The sequence below is a fragment of the Salvelinus fontinalis genome, chromosome 38, assembly GCF_029448725.1.
Source record: "Salvelinus fontinalis isolate EN_2023a chromosome 38, ASM2944872v1, whole genome shotgun sequence".
In the NCBI taxonomy this organism is placed as follows: Eukaryota; Metazoa; Chordata; class Actinopteri; order Salmoniformes; family Salmonidae; genus Salvelinus; species Salvelinus fontinalis.
Genome location: NC_074702.1, coordinates 11,306,353 through 11,328,878, shown reverse-complemented (window position 1 = coordinate 11,328,878; position 22,526 = coordinate 11,306,353). Strand labels below are relative to the sequence as shown.

Sequence of the window (22,526 nt, the reverse complement as noted above, 5' to 3'; positions counted from 1 at the left end):
TACTCTTCCTGGGTTCCACACAAAACATGAAACATGACATAATACAGAACTTTAATAGACAACAGCTCAAGGACAGTACTACCGAAATGTTTATTTTACATTTTTTACAAAAGGCACTTGTAGCCTAGATATCAGTACATACACACAAACTATCTAGGTCAAATAGGGGAGAGGCGTTAAGCCCTGAGGTGTTGCTTTATCTGTTTTTTTAAACCAGGTTTGCTGTCCACTTGAGCAATATGAGATGGAACGGAACGGACTTCCATGCAATAATGGCTCTATATAATACTGTACGCTTTCTTGAATTTGTTCTGGATTTGGGGACTGTGAACTTATTGAACTTATTCATGAGGTCAACTTGAACTGTAATTGTCTCGACAATGTGCAAAATAAGACAATATTAAAATATGGACCACAACACTTGACAGTGTTTATTTGTATAATATCTGTTGATTTGTGTTTTTTGTCCTGTCAACCAAAAATGAATAGAAAATATGCATTCATGAGTCTGTGGAGGTTTTTAGACACCTCCAACCTTATCCCATTGGGATGGCATTTACCGTTCTCTCTATATAGTTTCCCTTTACAAATGTCACAACAGAGAAGAATATGGTGCTAACAGTTCATTTCTGCTTGGTCCCACGGTCTCACAAAGGGAAGACAGCAGTTGAGGGCTGCTTTAAACATTAAACATCACTGGGCCTTGACCTGCAGTGCAATGACTTCACATACATCCTGTAGCACAGTGCTCTTCATCTTTGTGACATCTAATCACTATACGTTTCCACTACTCTCCCTCTCTTTTTCTATTCCCTCTTTTTCTCTTCTCTCTACTCTCTCTTTGTTACTACTCTCTACACAACACACTCTCCTTGTTGGTATTCCCTGTTTCCTCTTCCCCCCTCCTTTCTTACTAATCGGTTACCTCTAAGCCCAAACCTATCTCAGCCTCACTCCACCTTCACACACAAAGACTACAAACCTGTTTGTCTGGCTGCAAACCCGGAAGAACATCAAAGAGAGTGAGAGCGAGAGAGAGAGAGCATGAGAAAATGACACAAAACAAAGAGAGAAAGAGGGGCCAGCCAGAGTCAGACTGAGACATAAAAAAGTTTCCGTTGTGCTGCAAAGAGAACCTGGGGTCTATATCTGAGACACCATTTGTGTGTTGTAGATGAAATCAGAGAGAGTTACGCCACATGGGGGGAGAGATAGTGCCTGGGCATGAGAGCGTAAAATGTTGAGTAAGAAGGGGAGGAGAGAACAGGGGAGGAGAGGGGTTGAGATTGTTTAGGAAGGGTGAGTGGTTATTTGTCTGTCTTGTTCTGCCCTCCCTTGCTCTCTCTCTTTCAGGGTTTTCTCTTTACAAACTGAACGGGAAAGAGACTGTTTAAAAAATATTGGCTACTTCTGGAGAACTGACCAAAGAAATTGATGATTTATGAATTGAGGACTTTATGAATGCAGGCTTGAAAAACCACCATTTTTTGAAAGATTGTTTGTAAACAGTTTTGAGAGATTATTTGTTTGCACTTTTCTGGACAAGACATTTCACCTCCATTCTTTCTAAACCACAGCAGTTGTCTCCATTCCTGTTGGACTATGGTATATTCTGGCTCTCTGCCCCTATCTGGATAACCTGATTTCATTGGATTATTCTTTGGATACTGAGGAACACTGGTGAAGATATATTGGATAAAGTGTGCTCTTTTCAACTCAAGCTGTCAACCATAAAGATTCAATGACAACATTTACTAAGCCGTCCATGCCAGACATGACAGACATCTAGACCACTCCCTCATTCAACTGTCATAGATAGGGCTGCCAGACAGAAACCGTCAGGCTGCACTGAACAGATCCCCCTCAGACTAACACACCACAACCAGGAATCCCTCCTCAGGACAATGGCCACGGGAGGGAAGGGGCTAGGATCTGACCGGAGCCTGAAATCCACCTCCCAGCCGCCCAGTGCCTCTGACCGGCGGCAGGTGGACAAGGCCCTGAAGAGGCTGGAGAAGCTGCATCGACTATGTACCAACCCCAGGCTTGGCCTGAGGAACAGCCCCCCGTACCTCCCCGAGGTGGTCTCAGAGACAGCCACGCTGCTCACCCAGGTGTGGGAGCCGTACAGGGGGCCTGCAGCTGGGGGGCAGGCCCCCCGGGGCGATGAGGGGGAGTACCTGAGGATCCATGCAAGACACCTGCTGGATAAGACTAACCGGGCCGTGCTGCTGTTTAAAGAGGGGCGCGATAAGATGTTCGAGGAGATGTCCAGCTACAGGTGAGAGAGAACAACAAGAGCTGGAGCATAACTTGATATATGGGGTCGTAAACAATATCTTTGTAAAAACTCAAACGGCTCAGAAATTTACCTGCATGTGTCTCCAGTTAGGATTTGGCGCTTAATCCAATTATCATACGCATTGTCAGTGTTGGGGAAGCTACTCTAAAAATATAGTTTACCAAGCTACCAATTACTTTACACTGGAAGAAATTAAGCTACACACACTCAAGCTACCGTTAAGAGAATATAGTTTTCTACAGAATGTATAAAACATTAGGAATACCTTCCAAATATTAACTTGCACCCCCTTTTGCCCTCAGAACAGCCTCAATTCGTCGGGTAATGGACTACAAGGGGTTGAAAGCGTTCCACAGGGATGCTGGCCCAAGCTTACAGTGATATCCTGTCTGTAGTGCATAGTCTAGCAGACAGGCTCTATACGTTCGTGCCATGTGAGGGGCCAGGGGGAGATTTCAGTCCAGGCTGAGAGACATGATGCTCGCCACGATGTGACTACCAGATAGGGTCATTTGTTATCTAGCACAGACCTATTGCCAAGCCTGAGAACCCATTTTCTAATTGTTTATTAGATTTGGCAGTGATAATCACAAGTAAATGACTATATAGGATAGTCTGTAACCCCAAATAAAAATATTAAACACACCACAATAATTTTACATAAAGCCTGCCAAGCGCTTTTGGCAGTGCCAGGACAAAACAAGACTTTTAGTCCGTACAGAGAACTTTGTCTAGCAATTCTAAACTATGAAATATTTCCCAATGTAGACACAGTGTCCAAAACATTAGGAACACCTTCCTAACACTTTCCTAATATTGAAATAAGGTGTTCCTCAGACAGCCACAATTCTTTGGGGCATGGACTCTACAGGGCGTTGAAAGCGTTCCACAGGGATGCTGGCGCATATTGACCCCAATGCTTCCCACAGTTGTGACAAGTTGGCTGGGTGTCCTTTGGGTGGTGGACCATTTTTGATACACACGGGAAATTGTTGAGCGTGAAAAACTCAGCAGCGTTGCAGTTCTTGGCACACTCAAACCGGTGTGCCTGACACCTACTACCATACCCCGTTCAAAAGCATATTTTGTCTTGCCCATTCACCCGCTGAATGGCACACATACACAATCCATGTCTCAATTGTCTCAAGACTTAAAAATCCTTCTTTAATCTGTCTCCTCCCCTTCATCTAAACTGATTGAAGTGGATTTAACAGGTGACATCAATAAGGGATCATAGCTTTCACCTGGATTCACCTGTTCAGAGCTAAATGTTTTGTACACTCAGTGTAGTTCACTACATCCAAATTCTAATATCTAATTCTTAAATGTCATAGACTACAAATTGCAAGAACAGATCACTTTGGGGTGATATGTTAACAGAATGTGTAATTAAGCCTATTAAACACAAAAGTATGTTTCAAGTGAGAACTAGGCAGGTCTGATGCCGAAAAGGAAGGAAATTATTGTCTACTACACCTTTATATTATTTTCCTTTTCCAAATTAAAAAGTGTCTAGTCCCAATAGTTAGCTACATCACAACATTACAACAAAGTAATTCACTACTAAAAACACTACCAATATTTGAATTGAGCTCAACTACCACCAAGCTACTGCTAAATGTAGTTGAATTACTAGTTGAGCTACATGGAGTTCACTACTCCCCAACACTGCACATTGTTGACATGGTTTTTGCTCTCCTCTTTCACTTTTAAGCTAGCATGAATAAACATGAATACTTTTTATATCCATGAAAGTGAAACAATTACCACTCAAAAAACATTATGCATCTGTAGGCTACAAAACTATTATACCATACCAGAAATTGAACCCGGAGGATACCATTGATTTAGAGTACATTTAATATGTTGACCCTTTCACCCGAAAAAGGGCTGACCTTTACTAAGACAAATAAATCAGCTGTGGGGTCAAGGGCAGGCACGTGTCCGAGATATCTGACTCCACCAGCACCATGACACAGACTTTCCGCCAATATTCTCAATGGCCAATATTCAAATAAATTCTCAAGTAACTAAAGCCAACTAGGAAAATTAAAATGCATGGTGTTAGATTGGCAAATTCATAAAGGCCTTGGTTGGCATTAGACTTGATATGTACAGTAAGTGAATTTTGGAGCACAGCCAGAGACAGAGCAGAACCACAATGACACAAATAGACCTGAGCACCCATTATTATCCAGTTATAGTACCAGCGAGACAAAAATCAACATTCCCAGTTCCCTCAAGTCGGCTGTCTTAAAACATAAACACAGAATCAACATGGCATTTAGGTTCACACTACTGCAGATACATTTAGTTATTTAGTAGTTGTGCAGTAGTTGTGCAGTTTTTAAGGCGGGTGTTTTGGGAAGAAATGTATCTGAGTGACTCAGTGTTTGGAACCAAACCTCTGTTCCGTTGAGACTACTAATGTCTCAGAGAGACAATGGAGTGGACCTGAGGCTTTATCATGCTAATAGTAACTGGGTGAAACTGGGTGATCGCAACAACTCTCTGGGATATACGGGCCATGGAGAAAGGCAGTGTGGTTCTCTGAGACGTTTCAGGGTGGTGTTTTAAAGACAATCATGAACAAAATGATGTAAATATTGTATCTTCTTTATAAATTTGGAAATGTTGTAATATTGTTTCTAATATTTGTTAATTACTCAAAGTACAAAATTAAACAAATATTTCTCAATTATACAGTTGAAGTCAGAAGTTTACGTATACCTTAGCCAAATACATTTAAACTCAGTTTTTCACAATTCCTGAAATTTAGTCCAAGTAGAAATTCCCTGTTTTAGGTCAGTTAGGATCAGCACTTTAATTTAAGAAGGTGAAATGTCAGAATAATAGTAGAAAGAATGATTTATTTAAGCTTTTTTTCCTTTCATCACATTCCCAGTGGGTCAGAAGTTTACATACACTCAATTAGTATTTGGTAGCATTGCCTTCAAATTGTTTAACTTGGGTCAAATGTTTTGGGTAGCCTTCCACAAGCTTCCCACAATAAGTTGGGTGAATGTTGGCCCATTCCTCCTGACAGAGCTGGTGTAACTGAGTCAGGTTTGTAGGCCTCCTTGCTCGCACACGCTTTTTCAGTTCTGCCCACAAATTTTCTGTAGGATTGAGGTCAGGGCTTTGTGATGGCCACTCCAATACCTTGACTTTGTTGTCCTTAAGCCATTTTGCCACAACTTTGGAAGTATGCTTGGGGTCCTTGTCCATTTGGAAGACCCATTTGTGACCAAGCTTTAACTTCCTGACTGATGTCTTGAGATGTTGCTTCAATATATCCACATAATTTTCCATGCTCATGGTGCCATCTATTTTGTGAAGTGCACTAGTCCCTCCTGCAGCAAAGCACCCCCACAACATGATACTGCCACTCCCGTGCTTCATGGTTGGGATGGTGTTCTTCGGCTTGCAAGCCTCCACCTTTTTCCTCCAAACATAACGATGGTCATTATGGCCAAACAGTTCTATTTTTGTTTCATCAGACCAGAGGATATTTCTCCAAAAAGTACAATCTTTGTCCCCATGTGCAGTTGCAAACCGTAGTCTGGATTTTTTTATGGCGGTTTTGAAGCAGTGCTGAGCGGCCTTTCAGGTTATGTGGACATATGACTCGTTTTACTGTGGATATCGATACTTTTGTACCTATTTTCTCCAGCATCTTCACAAGGTCCTTTGCTGTTGTTCTGGGATTGATTTGCACTTTTCGCACCAAAGTACGTTCATCTCTAGGAGACAGATTGCGTGTCCTTCCTGAGCGGTATGACGGCTGCGTCGTCCCATGGTGTTTATACTTGCGTACTATTGTTTGTACAGATGAACGTGGTACCTTCAGGCGTTTGGAAATTGCTCCCAAGGATGAACCAGACTTGAGGAGGTCTACAATTTCTCTTCTGAGGTCTTGGCTGATTTATTTTTATTTTCCCATGATGTCAAGCAAAGAGGCACTGAGTTTGAAGGTAGGCCTTGAAATACATCCACAAGTACACCTCCAATTGACTCAAATGATGTCAATTAGCCTATCAGAAGCTTCTAAAGCCATGACATAATTTTCTGGAATTTTCCAAGCTGTTTAACGGCACAGTCAACTTAGTGTATGTAACCTTCTGACCCACTGGAATTGTGATAGTGAATTATAATTGAAATAATCTGTCTGTAAACAATTGTTGGAAAAATTACTTGTGTCATGCACAAAGTAGATGTTCTAACCGACTTACCAACATTATAGTTTGTTAATTAACAAGAAATTTGGGGAGTGGTTGAAAAATGAGTTTTAATGACTCCAACCTAAGTGTATGTAAATTTCCAGACTTACGCTAAACAGATAATATTATTACAATAATACAAAAAAGTCTGTATTATCTGTGAAATCAAGAAAAAGCTATGAGCTATGTGTAATTTTTCCAAAATGCTGAATCTCACTAATGGTAAGAAGAACAGGGCTTGGCTAAGGATGCATGTTCAGTGCAATGCAGTACAGCAGGACTGGCAAGTCTTAACATAACTGTTATTCCCTTCGCTCCTTGTCGTCCATATTTTGCTCTCTGAATATACAGAATGTGTGTATCATGAAATAACATTAGTTTGCATTATGCCATGTCATAACAAAAGTTTATTAAATAAACAACTGAGGCAGATTATTGTTAGTATATATTAATAACACCCACATACAATGAAATAACCATTCAAACCTCCTACTCGCCCACACTCTCCTTCAAACCTTTTTCTGTTCATGGAAAGCAACACACAAACAAATATAGATGTTTCTCTGTTCTTATACGTTTTTACACACTGCCCACGCCTGGGTAAAATGCCGTAGTTTGCTATAAAGCTAAATTCAATGGCAGGGAAATTGCCATTGAGTCAATGTAGTGTTGCTTTGGCTTTGACAAGCAGTGGCAAGTCCCTGCAGGTGCAATTGCAATTAACCATAGTTGTTGCAACAATAAGTAACAGCTACCAGGTAGATATTGTATATTACATTAGTGATAACAGTCTATTGCAAAAACCGGTAACTGTGCCACATGCACTGTCGCCTTGTTGGTCTGCAGATAGAGGCAGGCATATAGTACTGTCACACGTACTGTAGGTACAGTATCAATGCCATGTGAGCTCTTTCTTTCCAATAAGAAGTTGCTATGCTTTACACACACCATTGAGCTCAACTGTAGACAGGATACAGTGAATGAGTGTGGTGGAAAGTAAGAAATGAACATGGTCAACCAGGTTAGTTTAGGATGGAAACTTCAGTCCTGCTCTCAAATGCCCATACAGCCAGAGAGATGAGAGAATGGTTGAGACAGTGATTGGAACACACAGTAAGAGGTTTATGGCCGGATCGTTACTGTCCCTTGCAGGCTAATAATAGACACACACTCAAGAGAAGAGCCACACAGTAACTTTTGAGTGTCTTGTTGGTTGGTCAAGTTGCTAACGGAAAATTCTGTTTCTGTGGCACAACAAGAACAGGAAGAGCAAGACTGTGACATCCTGTTTGTACAAGCACAAATGTACCTGTGTGTGTGAGTGAGTGAGTGAGTGAGTGAGTGAGTGAGTGAGTGAGTGAGTGAGTGAGTGAGTGAGTGAGTGAGTGAGTGAGTGAATGAGAGAGACAGAAATCAGCTCAATGTAATTGAAGAATCCATAGAATCTAAACACTTCTGGGAAAATTGAAAAACTAAACAAACAACAATACGACTAGTTATCTATCCAAAATGGAGATGTATGGATAAACCACTTCTCCAATCTTTTTGGCTCTATAACAAAGAACAAACTGCAAAAATATATACATGATCAAATACAAATCTTAGAATCAACTATTATAGACTACCAGAAACCACTGGACTCCAATTACATTGAATGAACTGCAGGACAAAATACAAACCCTCCAATCCAAAAAGGCCTGTGGGGTTTATGGTATCCTAAATGATAACATATACAGACCACAAATTCCAATTGGCTATACTTAAACTTGAATCTTTAACATCATCCTCAGCTCTGGCATTCTCCTCAATATTTGGAACCAAGGACTGATCACCCCAATCCACAAAAATGGAGACAAATCTGACCCCAATAACTACCGGGGGATATGCGTCAACAGCAACCTTGGGAAAATCCCCTGCATTATCATTAACAGCAGACTCGTATATTTCCCCAGCAAAAACAATATACTGAGCAAATGTCAAATTGGCTATTTACCAAATTACCGCACGACAGACCACGTGTTCACCCTGCACACCCTAATTGACAAACAAACAAACAAACCAAAACAATGGCGAAGTCTTCTCATATTTTGTTAATTTCAAAAAATATTTAAACTCAATTTGGCATGAGGGTCTGCTATACAAATTGATTGAAAGTGGTGTTGGGGGAAAAGATACAACATTATAAAATCCATATCCACAAACAACAAGTGTGCAGTTAAAATTGGCAAAAACACACACATTTCTTTCCACAGGGTCGGGGGGTGAGACAGGGTTACATCTTAAGTCCCACCCTCTTCAATATATATATCAACGAATTGGCGAGGGCACAAGAACAGTCTGCAGCCACCGGCCTCACCCTACTAGAATCTGAAGTCAAATGTCTACTGTTTGCTGATGATCTGGTGCTTCTGTCCCCAACCAAGGAGGGCCTACAGCAGCACCTAGATCTTCTGCACAGATTCTGTCAGACCTGGGCCCTGACAGTAAATCTCAGTAAGACAAAAGTAATGGTGTTCTAAAAAAGATCCAGTTGTCAGGACCACAAATACAAATTCCATCTGGACACCGTTGCCCTACAGCACACAAAAAACTATACATACCTCGGCCTAAACATCAGCGCCACAGGTAACTTCCACAAAGCTGTGAACGATCTGAGAGATGAGTCAAGAAGGGCATTCTATGCCATCAAAGGGAACATAAAATTTGACATACCAATGGCTAAAAATACTTGAATTGGTTATAGAACCCATTGCCCTTTATGTTTGTGAGGTCTGGGGTCCGCTCACCCTCCAAGAATTCACAAAATGGGACAAACACCAAATTGAGACTCTGCATGCGGAGTTCAGCAAAAATATCCTCAGTGTACAACGTAAAACACCAAATAATTCATGCAGAGCAGAATTAGGCCGATACCCGCTAAAAGAGACACTCAATTCTACAACCACCTAAAGGAAGTGATTCCCAAATCTTCCATAACAAAGCCATCACCTACAGAGAAATGAACCTGGAGAAGAGCCCCCTAAGCAGGCTCTGTTCACAAACACAAACAGATGCCACAGAGCCCAAGGACAGCAACACAATTAGACGCAACCAAATCATGAGAAAACAAAAAGAGAATTACTTGACACATTGGAAAGAATTTACAAAAAAACTAAGTGAACTATATTGCTTTTTGGCCCTAAACAGAGAGTACACCGTGGCAGAATATCTGACCACTGTGACTGACCCAGAATTAAGGAAATCTTTGACAATGTAGACTCAGTGAGCATAACCTTGCTATTGAGAAAGGCCACCGACGGCAGACCTGGCTCTCAAGAGAAGACAGTCTATGTGCACACTGCCCACAAAAGGAGGTGGAAACTGAGCTGCACTTCCTAACCTCCTGCCCAATGTATGACATATTAGAGAAACATATTCCCCTAAAATTACACAGACCCACAAAGAAATCGAAAGCAAATCCAATTTTGATAAAAACTCCCATATCTATTGGGTGAAATACCACAGTGTGCAATCACAGCGGCAAAATATGTGACCTGTTGCTACAAGAAAAGGGCAACCAGTGAAGAACAAACACCATTGTAAATAAAACCTATATTTATGCATATTTATTTTCCCTTTTGTACTTTAACTATTTGCACATCATTACAATACTGTATATAGACATAATATAACATTTTAAATGTCTTTATCCTTTTGGAACTTTTGTGAATAATGTTTACTGTTTACTGATCTATTTCACTTGCTTTGGCAATGTAAACATATGTTTCCTATGCCAATAAAGCCCCATAAATTGAATTGAAGTGAGAGAGAGAGAAAGAGAAAGAGAGGGATATATTATTGCTTGTTAGAGGGTACAATACCCATTATATCTTTGAGATCTAAAGTTTACTTTCATTCTAGCTGCCACTGTTGCGTTTGAAGCTATGGACCAGAATGCCTACCCTTATCACCCTAGTTGATACATTGTAAAAAGCTCAGAATAGCTTCATGTTATTTTCTGTTATTCACAGGAGAAACTTGACCAAGCTGTCCCTGCTCTTCAGTCACATGCTCTGGGAGCTGAGGGCCATGTTTCCCGAGGGAAGCTTTCAAGGCCACACCTACAGGCTGACTAAGACAGAGGCCGGAGAGTTCTGGAGGCGAGCATTTGGAAACAAGTGAGTGTTGGGTGGGGTAACAGTGGAACTAGAATTGAATAAGGGACGTGGACTTGACAGAACATTCCACAAATAGGAACAGTCTATTTGTATATACACTACCGGTATAAAGTTTTAGAACACTTACTCATTCAAGGGTTTTTCTTTATTTTTTCTATTTTCTACATTGTAGAATAATAGTGAAGAAATCAAAACTATGAAATAACACATGGAATCATGTAGGAACCCCAAAAAAATCGAAATATATTTGAGATTTGAGATTCTTCAAATGACAACCTTTGGGTTGATGACAGCTTTGACATTCTCTCAACCAGTTTCACCTGGAATGCTTTCCAACAGTCTTGAAGGAGTTCCCACATATGCGGAGCACTTGTTGGCTGCTTTTCCTTCACTCTGCAGTCCGACTCATTCCAAACCATCTCAATTTGGTTGAGGATTGTGGAGGTCAGGTCATCTGATGCAGCACTCCATCACTCTCCTTCTTGGTCAAATAGCCCTTACACAGCCTGGAGGTGCGTTGGGTCATTGTCCTGTTGAAAAACAGATGATAGTCCCACTAAGCCAAAACCAGATGGGATGGCAATCGCTGCAGAATGCTGTGGTAGCCATGCTGGTTAAGTGTGCCTTGAGTTCTAAATAAATCACAGACAGTGTCACCAGCAAAGCACCCCCACACCATCACATCTCCTCCTCCATGCTTTACAGTGGGAAATGCACATGTGAAGATCATCCGTTCACCCCACCGCGTCTCACAAAGACACGGCAGGTTGGAACCAAAAATCTCCAAGCAAGTCTCTTCTTCCTTTAGTAATGGTTTCTTTGCAGCAATTTGACCATGAAGACCTGATTCACACAGTCTCCACTGAACAGTTGATGTTGAGATGTGTCTGTTACTTGTCGTGGTAATTTCCTGTATTACTAAATGAGGAGAGTTTACAAACCACACACAAGTCAGAGTTATATTTTAAAGGCCATCTTTAATTATATGAGCTTCACCATAGCCCTTTGACTCTCAGATCAATTCAGTGTCTATAAATTAATTCTCTGAGAGTGCTTACAAAATAATACTTAGTATCTTTTATAGCCAAGATACACCCCTCTCAACTCACATGACGAACCACAGATCTTAGAAACTTCACAAATGGCCTTTTAATTGAAAGAGGAGTATCCCATAGCCAGATAGCATTAGCTATAAATTATCATTCAGTTTGGTCTCTTAGACGAGGTTCTACTTCTCGTTCTTGGTACTTCCTAGTACCAAAACATTACCTCATCCAATGGCATATATCAATTGTCAATTCTAGATACACCCATCTCAAATACCTTCCCTCCTGGACAAGCTCACGGAGGGGAGTGAGCCTCTAGGTCATATACTAGGTCAAGATTCATGCAACATCAGAGGGGTAATATAATGGTTCCAGACACTGCCATACTCCTCCCCCCAATGGGAAGCGAAGGGAGTGACTGGAGTACAGACATAGTCGAGCCCTTCACATAGTTTCACAGATATATTCACATCTGAAGACAATGTTCAAACCTGACTTCTCCCTTTCTGATATTCTGCATATTACCAGACATGTAAAAGACAAGCCTGACCTCTCCCCTCTCTGAGCCCCAGGTGACTTTTCCCTAGAGAAGAAAGGAAAATGCAACTGCCAACAGTATAGTCCAAAAGAAGACATTCTAATGACAAGTATAAAGTAAATAAACATCTTATTTATCAATGTTACCTAACGAATTCTAATTCAGCTACGACATACTTGAACTCAGTGAAGCATGTATTTGGGCTGCAATTTCTGAGACTGGTAATTCGAATGAACTTATCCTCTGCAGCAGAGGTAACTCTGGGTCATCCATTCCTATGACTGAACTTCATGTCTTGAAGTAATGATGGACTGTCATTTCTCTTTGCTTATTTGAGCTGTTCTTGCCATAATATGGACTTGGTATTTTACCAAATATGGCTATCTTATATATGCCACACCTACCTTGTCACAACACAAATTATTGGTTGAAATGCATTAAGAAGGAAAGAAATTCCTCTAATTAACTTTTAAGAAGGCTCTCCTGTTAATTGAAATGCATTCCAGGTGACTACCTCATGAAGCCGGTAGAGAGAATGCCAAGTGTGTGCAAAGCTGTCATCAAGGCAAATTGTGGATATTTGAAGAATCTCAAATATAAAATATATTTTGATTTGTTTAACACTTTTTTGGTTACTACATGATTCCAATGTAGAAAATAGTAAAAAATAAAGGAAAACCCTTGAATGAGTAGGTGTTCTAAAACTTTTAACCGGTAGTGCAGGCGCAGTCTTTTTCTAGTCTTGTGAAAAGTATTCTGTTCCTCCACTTGTGATTTTTGATCTTCTTTTGGCACGTTTTTATTCCTCTCACTTTCACTCTCTTTCTCTCTCTCACTTTCTTTTTCCTTTATCTCCCACCCCCCTCTCCCTCTCCTCCCCTCCTCTCGTTCTCTCTCTCACTTTCATTTTTCCTTTATCTCCCACCCCTCTCTCCCTCTCCTCCCCTCCTCTCGTTCTCTCTCCTAGGTGTATTGTGCAGTGGAGCAGTTTTAAGCAGCATCTCCGTAGGGACCATGGCTTTGAAGAGGGGATGGAGTCCATGGCTCTAAAGTCAACTGTAGATCTCACCTGTAACGACCACATCTCAGTGTTTGAGTTTGACATCTTCACCAGGCTATTCCAGGTACATGTGATCCATATATCTTAGCCCTGTTCTATGTAGCCCTACATCCTGGTTAATTAGACACCTCACATAATGTTCAGTGAATATGCCTTCTGCCACTTTACAAGATGTCTATCTAATTCTTTCTCTCCCACTGTCTAAAGATAGCCAAAACATTCCAAAGTGGAAAGAAATAACACATACTGTATTTCAACTGATAGTAAATATGTCCTCCCCTCTCCTGTCAGCCATGGAGGTCTCTTCTGAGGAACTGGAACCAGTTGGCAGTGACCCACCCCGGCTACATGGCCTTCCTCACCTACGACCAGGTCAAAGCCCGCCTCCAAAACTACCTGCACCGGCCCGGGAGGTGAGGACAGGAGAGATTGTTTGGGGGTGGATGGGTTGGGGTGTGGCGAGAGAGAGTAGATGAAGGGAAGGAACAGGGGGATAGGAGGGGCTCCGGAGAAAAGAGAGGAGGTGTAGCTTTACCATAACCTACAACAATATCTGCAATAATTACTTTTAATGCTGACATAATAATTATAGTGATAGTAAAGAATAAAACCTAGATACATAGAGGTAACTGCCCAAATAATGGAAAAACGTGAGGAAATGAGGGGTACAAAGTATAGTGAAAGAAGGTGCTTCCACACAGGTGTGGTTCCTGAGTTAATTAAGAAATTAACATCCCATTATTCATAGGATCATGTACAAAAATGCTGGGCAGGCCATTATTTTGCCCATTATTTTGGCTACTATGGCTATGCCCCTATAAGATGACACCCACAGGGCATGAGAGGTCACTGAATGGTTTGATGAGCATGGAAACAATGTAAACCATATGCTATGGCCATCTCAGTCACCAGATCTCAACCTAATTGAACGCTTATGGGAGATTCTGGAGCGGCGCCTGAGGCACCATTTTCAACCACCATCAACAAAACACCAAATTATTGAATATCTCGTGGAAGAATGGTGTCGCATCCTTCCAATAGATTACCAGACACTTGTAAAATCTATTCCAAGGATGCATTGAAGCTGTTCTGGCTCGTGGCCCAATGCCCTATTAAGACACTTCATGTTGGTGTTTCCTTTATTTTGGCAGTTACCTGTATTTCATGGTCAAATCTGTATGAACTCCAGTAGAGACGTTTCCATGTGAACTGTGTATCTCTGTCCAGCTATATCTTCCGTCTGAGCTGCACTCAGATGGGCCAGTGGGCCATTGGTCATGTGACAGGTGATGGCGGCATCGTACAGACGATCCCCCAGAATACACCTCTCTACCAGGCCCTCATCCAGGGCTTCAGGGAGGGCTGGTAAGTAAACACGCTCATGGACACACCGCAGGAGGTTGGTGGAACCTTAATTGAGGAGGACAGGCTGGTGGTAATGACTGGAGTGGAATCAGTGGAACGGTATCATATTCATCAAAGACATGGTTTCCATGTGTTTGATGCCATTCCATCTGCGCCATTCTGGTCATTATTATGAGCCGTTCTCCCCTCAGCAGCCTCCACTGACACACACACTAGTGTTGCGCGGGTTGACACATAAAAAAAGGTACCCGCGGTTATATCCGTGAGGTGGGTTTAGGGTCATTAAATATTGTGTGGATGAAGGGTGGCTGGGTGGCGGGCGGGTTGAATACAGAGAAAACAATTCCTTAAAAAATCGACAAACACTGAGGTTTCAATTGAATTATATTAGGCCTTCCGGCAATGGCTTTAGAGCATAAGCCTAAGCTTCTGGGCCTAACTGTACGAGCACTAAATAGTCTACACGCCAATTGCCAAATGCTTTTGGGATTGGCAGAAAAAGTGAACTTCGATACAAGGAGGTAAAAAGGACAATGTCAGAGTTTAATTCAATAAGAGAAAAGCTGGGAAATGGAGAGTTGAAAATAAAGAGAAGGGAGTAATGTTTGGGAAAGATTTGGTGAAGTGGTAAAAGAGGATGAAAGCAGTATCGGTTATGTGATTTATGTGTGATGACTGTGAGGTGCTATATTAGTCCGACAGTCACAAGACGGGGACTCCAAATAGCCCCATGTCAAGTCAAAGGAACTGTAGCCTACAGTTCAGATGGGTTAAATGGAAACCAAAATCTGGACACTAACAGTAGGTATATGGCCTCTCACATAGCCTTAATATTGACTCCTGCAGAACTAAGCATTTCTTGCAGTAAAATGATACACCAAATGTAAGCTACATTTTGACTTGGGAATAGGAGTGCTGATGGGTTATTAAAAATTGTGGGCGGGTGCAGGTGAACAAACAGCTGACCAACACTAACACACAACATTTGCATAGGCCTGTAATCATTTTACATAATATGTGTGTAATTCTGTGTTGTGTTTGTCTGCAGCTATCTTTACCCTGACGGACGTGATGTGAACCCAGACCTCACCAGTCTGTGTGAACCAGCACAGAGAAGCAGGGTCAAAGTCACAGAAGATGAGTATGAGATGTACTGTGAGATGGGTAGTACCTTCCAGCTGTGTAAGATCTGTACAGAGAGAGACAAGGACACACGCATCCAGCCCTGCGGACACCTGCTGTGCCAACCCTGCCTCACGGGATGGCAGGTATGCCTACTCTGTGATTGACGACGTCACCAACAAAACCCTCAAAGCCAAACCACACATTGTTCGCTCACACAATGTCTCTGACATCACCCAGCCACATCCTCTTTTATTAATATACAGTGGGGCAAAAAAGTATTTAGTCAGCCACCAATTGTGCAAGTTCTCCCACTTAAAAAGATGAGAGAGGCCTGTAATTTTCATCATAGGTACACTTCAACTATGACAGACAAAATGAGAAGAAACAAATCCAGAAAATCACATTGTAGGATTTTTAATGAATTTATTTGCAAATTATGGTGGAAAATAAGTATTTGGTCAATAACAAAAGTTTATCTCAATACTTTGTTATATACCCTTTGTTGGCAATGACAGAGGTCAAACGTTTTCTGTAAGTCTTCACAAGGTTTTCACACACTGTTGCTGGTATTTTGGCCCATTCCTCCATGCAGATCTCCTCTAGAGCAGTGATGTTTTGGGGCTGTTGCTGGGCAACACGGACTTTCAAATCCCTCCAAAGATTTTCTATGGGGTTGAGATCTGGAGACTGGCTAGGCCACTCCAGGACCTTGAAATGCTTCTTACGAAGCCACTCCTTCGTTGCCCGGGCAGTGTGTTTGGGATCATTGTCATGCTGAAAGACCCAGCCACGTTTCATCTTCAATGCCCTTGCTGATGGAAGGAGGTTTTCACTCAAAATCTCACGATACATGGCCCCATTCATTCTTTCCTTTACACGGATCAGTCGTCCTGGTCCCTTTGCAGAAAAACAGCCCCAAAGCATGATGTTTCCACCCCCATGCTTCACAGTAGGTATGGTGTTCTTTGGATGCAACTCAGCATTCTTTGTCCTCCAAACACGACGAGTTGAGTTTTTACCAAAAGGTTCTATTTTGGTTTCATCTGACCATATGACATTCTCCCAATCTTCTTCTGGATCATCCAAATGCTCTCTAGCAAACTTCAGACGGGCCTGGACATGTACTGGCTTAAGCAGGGGGACACGTCTGGCACTGCAGGATTTGAGTCCCTGGCGGCGTAGTGTGTTACTGATGGTAGGCTTTGTTACTTTGGTCCCAGCTCTCTGCAGGTCATTCACTAGGTCCCCCCGTGTGGTTCTGGGATTTTTGCTCACCGTTCTTGTGATCATTTTGACCCCACGGGATGAGATCTTGCATGGAGCCCCAGATCGAGGGAGATTATCAGTGGTCTTGTATGTCTTCCATTTCCTAATAATTGCTCCCACAGTTGATTTCTTCAAACCAAGCTGCTTACCTATTGCAGATTCAGTCTTCCCAGCCTAGTGCAGGTCTACAATTTTGTTTCTGGTGTCCTTTGACAGCTCTTTGGTCTTGGCCATAGTGGAGTTTGGAGAGTGACTGTTTGAGGTTGTGGACAGGTGTCTTTTATACTGATAACAAGTTCAAACAGGTGCCATCAATCCAGGTAACGAGTGGAGGACAGAGGAGCCTCTTAAAGAAGAAGTTACAGGTCTGTGAGAGCCAGAAATCTTGCTTGTTTGTAGGTGACCAAATACTTATTTTCCACCATAATTTGCAAATAAATTCATTAAAAATCCTACAATGTGATTTTCTGGATTTGTTTCTTCTCATTTTGTCTATCATAGTTGAAGTGTACCTATGATGAAAATTACAGGCCTCTCACATCTTTTTAAGTGGGAGAACTTGCACAATTGGTGGCTGACTAAATACTTTTTTGCCCCACTGTATATCATCAACATACCAATTTGGGTTAACTGTATGGAATTGGTTTTTGGTCAGACAGTTAATGTCTGCAGTGAGCCAGCCCACTACACATCAGTAGGTGAACCGGCGTAGCAGCACGCAGAGCAGTATTGTGGGCCATCGTGTCCTAACATGTGGGTTAGGACTTCCTGTGTGAGCCGAAGCGTACATCCTCCTCATGCTACACTCACACTGAGGAAACTCGCCCTTAGAGTTTCCACTCCTCACCTGGTCACACACTCTCACACACTGACACACACTGACACACACTGTCACAGTCACAATTCAGGGGCCAAGACGACACAATAGAATAGATTTGAACAAAATACTCCAGTTTTTACCAAAGTGAACTATGGTAGAATGCTCAATCTTAATTTGATATGCTAAACCAGTTGCTTTACTGTAAGTGTAGCTTCATGCAAATAACACACCGAAAGGACAATATTATGGGTATTACACTTTCAGCATGGGAAATGCATCTGCTCAGGAATGCTCTTGACGGAACCAAATTACTGCATCATCCCAGGGATCTTTTTGACATACAGCAATCATTTTCTCTCTGCATTGTTGGGAAGGGCCCGTAACTATTTCACTGTTAGTCTATACCTGTTGTTACCAAGTATGTGACAAATAAAATGTGAATTGATTTGATACAACAATACACAAACATACACCGACACATGAGTTTCCACACATTAACAGACAGTACAGATGTGTAGATAATGTTTATTCTGCTTAACCAAGTGTGATCATTCCATGTGATGCAGAAGTCGGATGGACACACCTGCCCATACTGTCGCTGTGACATCAGAGGGACAGAGTCAATCCTGGTGGAGCCTTACCTGTCTGTCAGCGAGGAAGAGGAAGATGAAGATGACCTGGAGGATGTACAGCTAGTCATGAAAAAACTGGCCTATATGAAGAGGGTGTGTGTGGTTGTGAGCAGGGCTGGTGTGGGGTTCCCTTTCACTGTCTCTTAGTGTTTTTTCTCTTGCACCTCTCTCTCTCTCTCTCTCTCTCTCTCTCTATCTCTCTCTCTCTCTCTATATATCTCTCTATCTCTCTCTCTCTCTCTCTCTCTGATGCAGATGTCGTCTGAAGAGTACCAGTTCCCCAGCTCTCGCCTGGCTCCACCCCTCCCTCCCAAACACAGCACCTTCTCCCACTGCCCTTCCCCACAAGCCCCCTTACAGCCCTCCGATATACTGGCCAAATACTCCCACTCTAACTCGCGTTCTGTAAGTTCCCCCAAACACACACTCTACAGAATTGATAGTAACAGTACCACAATGGAAAGAAGAAGTCTAACCCATATTCACTGATAACTGGGGCTTCGGTAGACAGGTAAACGTGTGTCCTTATTCCACCACAGGCTCACAGTGACACCCCCTCAGACAGAGCGCTCACACACCACACTGCCAGCACTAACAGGTGAGCTCTAAATGCATACAGCAGTGGATGGAGAACTGCATTTTAGGCTATTAAGACTTATTTCAAATTAATCAACAATATGGAAGATGTTTGTCGGAAAGAGAAAAATTGTGTACTGTAGCCTGCATCCTAAAGAAGCTCAGGAGATAAAACAGGGCAATGGAAACAATGTTAGCTCACTGTTTGTTCCTCCCTTGGTCTGATGTTTACTGGCCATAGCCATACAGTTTACTGAATCACCACTTTGTAAACTAAATATAATTAATTTGGTTACAGTACTTCCTCATTGAACTTGATTGAGAGCTCTTGTGTTCTGTCTCCTCCCCTTAAGATGCCAGTGGGGGGAGGAGCTAGCTAGTAGTGGGGAGGAGAATTCTGGGGGATTCAGACAACCGCCCACACTCCCAATCTCTCACAGGCCATCCATGCCTGTCCCCAATGGGACTTTCTTCAAAAAGTGTGTGTTTATTTTTAGTGTAACACAGTAATATGCTTGCTATACATAAAAAAGTAAATGCGGCCACAAGTACCATGTTTTAATTGTAAACATTATTTGTATGGCACCTTGAATACAGTATTAGCTTTCCAAAGTGTTAAAACATGACGATGGTGAATGCTGTTGTTGTGTTCTCTGTGTAACAGTGAGGATTCTGTCTCAGAGCCAAACCTCCCCTCCTGTTCCGTCTCCTCCCAGTCCCGTGGAGAGGGTGAGTATCAGAGAGGAGGGGGGAGGGAGGGAATGGAGGGCAGTTCTTTACCAAAATAAACTATTTTACAGGGGCTTCTCCACTTACTGTAACACACAAAAGGTTGACCCCTCACTAATTTCTCTCTTTCTCCCTCCCCCCCCCCCCCCCCCCCCCCCCACCTCTCTCTCATACAGTTGAAGTCGGAAGTTTACATACACCTTAGCAAAATACAAAAATACGTTTTTCACAATTCCTGACATTTCATCCTAGTAAAAATTCCCTGTCTTAGGTCAGTTAGGATCACCACTTTATTTTAAGAAGGTGAAATGTCAGAATAATAGTATAGAGAATGATTTATTTCAGCTTTTTTTTCTTTCATCACATTCCCATTGGGTCAGAAGTTTACATACACTCAATTAGTATTTGGTAGCATTGCCTTTAAATTGTTTAACTTGGGTCAATTGTTTTGGGTAGCCTTCCACAAGCTCCCCACAATAAGTTGGTTGAATGTTGGCCCATTCCTCCTGACAGAGCTGGTGTAACTGAGTAAGGTTGGTAGGCCTCCTTGCTCACCCATGCTTTTTCAGTTCTGCCCACACATTTTCTATAGGATTTAGGTCAGGGTTTTGTGATGGCACTACAATACCTTGACTTTGTTGTCCTTAAGCCATTTTGCCAAAACTTTGGAAGTATGCATTGTCCATTTGGAAGACCCATTTGCGACCAAGCTTTAACTTCCTGACTGATGCCTTGAGATGTCGCTTCAATATATCCACATAATTTTCCATGCTCATGGTGCCATCTATTTTGTGAAGTGCACTAGTCCCTCCTGCAGCAAAGCACCCCCACAACATGATGCTGCCACTCCTGTGCTTCACGTTTGGGATGGTGTTCTTCGGCTTGCAAGCCTCCCCTTTTATCCTTCGAACATAATGATTGTCATTATGGTCAAACAGTTCTATTTTTGTTTCATCAGACCAGAGGACATTTCTCCAAAAAGTACAAACTTTGTCCCCATGTGCAGTTGCAAACCGTAGTCTGGATTTTAAGGTTATGTTGATATTGGACTCGTTTTACTGTGGATATCGATACTTTTGTACCTATTTCCTCCAGCATCTTCACAAGGTCCTTTGCTGTTGTTCTGGGATTGATTTGCACTTTTCGCACCAAAGTACATTAATCTCTAGGAGACAGAACACTTCTCCTTCCTGAGCGGTATGACGGCTGCGTCGTACCATGGTGTTTATACTTGCGTACTATTGTTTGTACAGATGAAAGTGGTACCTTCAGGCGTTTGGAAATTGCTCCCAAGGATGAACCAGACTTGTGGAGGTCAACAATTATTTTTCTGAGGTCTTGGCTGATTTCTTTTGATTTTCTAATGATGACAAGCAAAGAGGCTCTGAGTTTGAAGGTAGGCCTTGAAATACATCCACAGGTACACCTCCTATTGACTCAAATCATGTCAATTAACCTATCAGAAGCTTCTAAAGCCATGACATAATTTTCTGGAATTTTCCAAGCTGTTTAAAGGCACAGTCAACTTAGTGTATGTAAACTTCTGACCCACTGGAATTTAGATACCATGAATTATAATTGAAATAATCTGTCTGTAAACAATTGTTGGAAAAATTACTTGTGTCATGCACAAAGTAGATGTCCTAACCGACTTGCCAAAACTATAGTTTGTTAACAAGAAATTTGTGGAGTGGTTGAAAAACGAGTTTTAATAACTCCAACCTAAGTGTATGTTAACTTCCGACTTCAACTGTACATATTCCTATCTAACATTTATCTTAAAGGTGGAGCAGCCTGGTTAGGGGCCTCAGATTCAGTGAAACAGAAGAAGAGACATAAAGAAAGGAGTGAACGGACGTCAGAGCTCGGGTACAGCCAGAGAGAGCGGGAGAGAACCATGTCCTCCTGACTCTGGGAGAAAAGATAAGCACAACATCTCTGACTGACTCAAGAATGGATGGATAATAGGAATAAGAAAGGTCCATTTCCACTGTTCCTGAAAAACAGACATTGTTAATCTTATGTACCTTATGTATCTTATGTATGCCTTAATATGGAGGGAGAATGCCCTGTTGATCTACTAATAATAACGTCAAAGTGAATGGAGAAGGACAGACTGATGGAACAACTCACGGATGCCCTCTGCTGCACAGCAAACAGAGTTAGCTGCTGCACAGTTCCAATAACTGGTCCCATTCTTTCATTGCTTGATGTGTGTATGTAGGGCATTGACAATATGCTACCTCATAATTTACCCCATACTTAAAACATATTGCAAACCTCGGCTTTAATTCATGACTGCAAATTGGGGCAGAGTCCCTCAGAACCTTGTCCGGGATGTATGACTAGTACGGTATATAGCCTACATACTATAGTTGTATGTTAATATGATCAAACATGAAACCCAAATAAATATTTTGCACCTCCCTCAAGTTGTTAAAATGTACTCAGAAGTTTGCCCACTGATCATATCAATAAAAATCCACATAGTAATGAAAGGGTAGTTTCTAAAACAGACAGATGGAAGATAGTGTAACTTCAGGCTTTATTGTGTTTGACATGCTTACACTCTGTGCTGATTCCACTTTAGTATTGAACTAGGAGGAGAACGAGAGAGAGAGGGGAAGAGTTTGGAGGAGAGGAGGTCTGAGAGACAGGGAGGAAGAGTTTGGAGGAGAGGAGGTCTGAGA

General features: G+C 41.9%; 1 protein-coding gene across 4 annotated transcripts; it reads left to right on the top strand.

Annotated features, from left to right (window-relative positions):
- The first annotated feature begins 1,011 nt into the window (after nt 1-1,011).
- LOC129837741 (E3 ubiquitin-protein ligase CBL-like) lies at nt 1,012-22,263 on the top strand. Of its 4 annotated transcripts, XR_008756744.1 has the most exons (13): nt 1,012-2,281; nt 10,533-10,679; nt 13,231-13,387; nt 13,615-13,736; nt 14,551-14,688; nt 15,737-15,956; nt 18,466-18,624; nt 18,787-18,936; nt 19,071-19,129; nt 19,461-19,586; nt 19,772-19,836; nt 20,013-20,107; nt 21,621-21,706. XR_008756744.1 is itself a non-coding variant. In XM_055904158.1 (12 exons), exons 1-12 carry the CDS (start codon nt 1,905-1,907, stop codon nt 20,039-20,041), a joined length of 1,749 nt encoding a protein of 582 aa, XP_055760133.1. In that variant the 5' UTR covers nt 1,013-1,904; the 3' UTR covers nt 20,042-22,263. The 4 variants fall into 4 exon arrangements, 3 of the variants coding, with proteins under 3 accessions (XP_055760133.1, XP_055760132.1, XP_055760134.1); XM_055904158.1 differs by having other exon boundaries at nt 1,013-2,281; nt 20,013-22,263; XM_055904157.1 differs by lacking the exon at nt 20,013-20,107 and having other exon boundaries at nt 1,016-2,281; nt 21,621-22,263.
- The last annotated feature ends 263 nt before the right edge of the window (nt 22,264-22,526 follow it).

Excerpts from the sequence above, each read along its gene's own strand:
- LOC129837741 (XM_055904157.1), top strand. The coding sequence starts at position 1,905 with ATGGCCACGGGAGGGAAGGGGCTAGGATCTGACCGGAGCCTGAAATCC. Across the intron at positions 10,680-13,230 it reads AGGCGAGCATTTGGAAACAA|GTGTATTGTGCAGTGGAGCA; the intron begins GTGAGTGTTGGG and ends TCTCTCTCCTAG. Across the intron at positions 13,737-14,550 it reads TACCTGCACCGGCCCGGGAG|CTATATCTTCCGTCTGAGCT; the intron begins GTGAGGACAGGA and ends ATCTCTGTCCAG.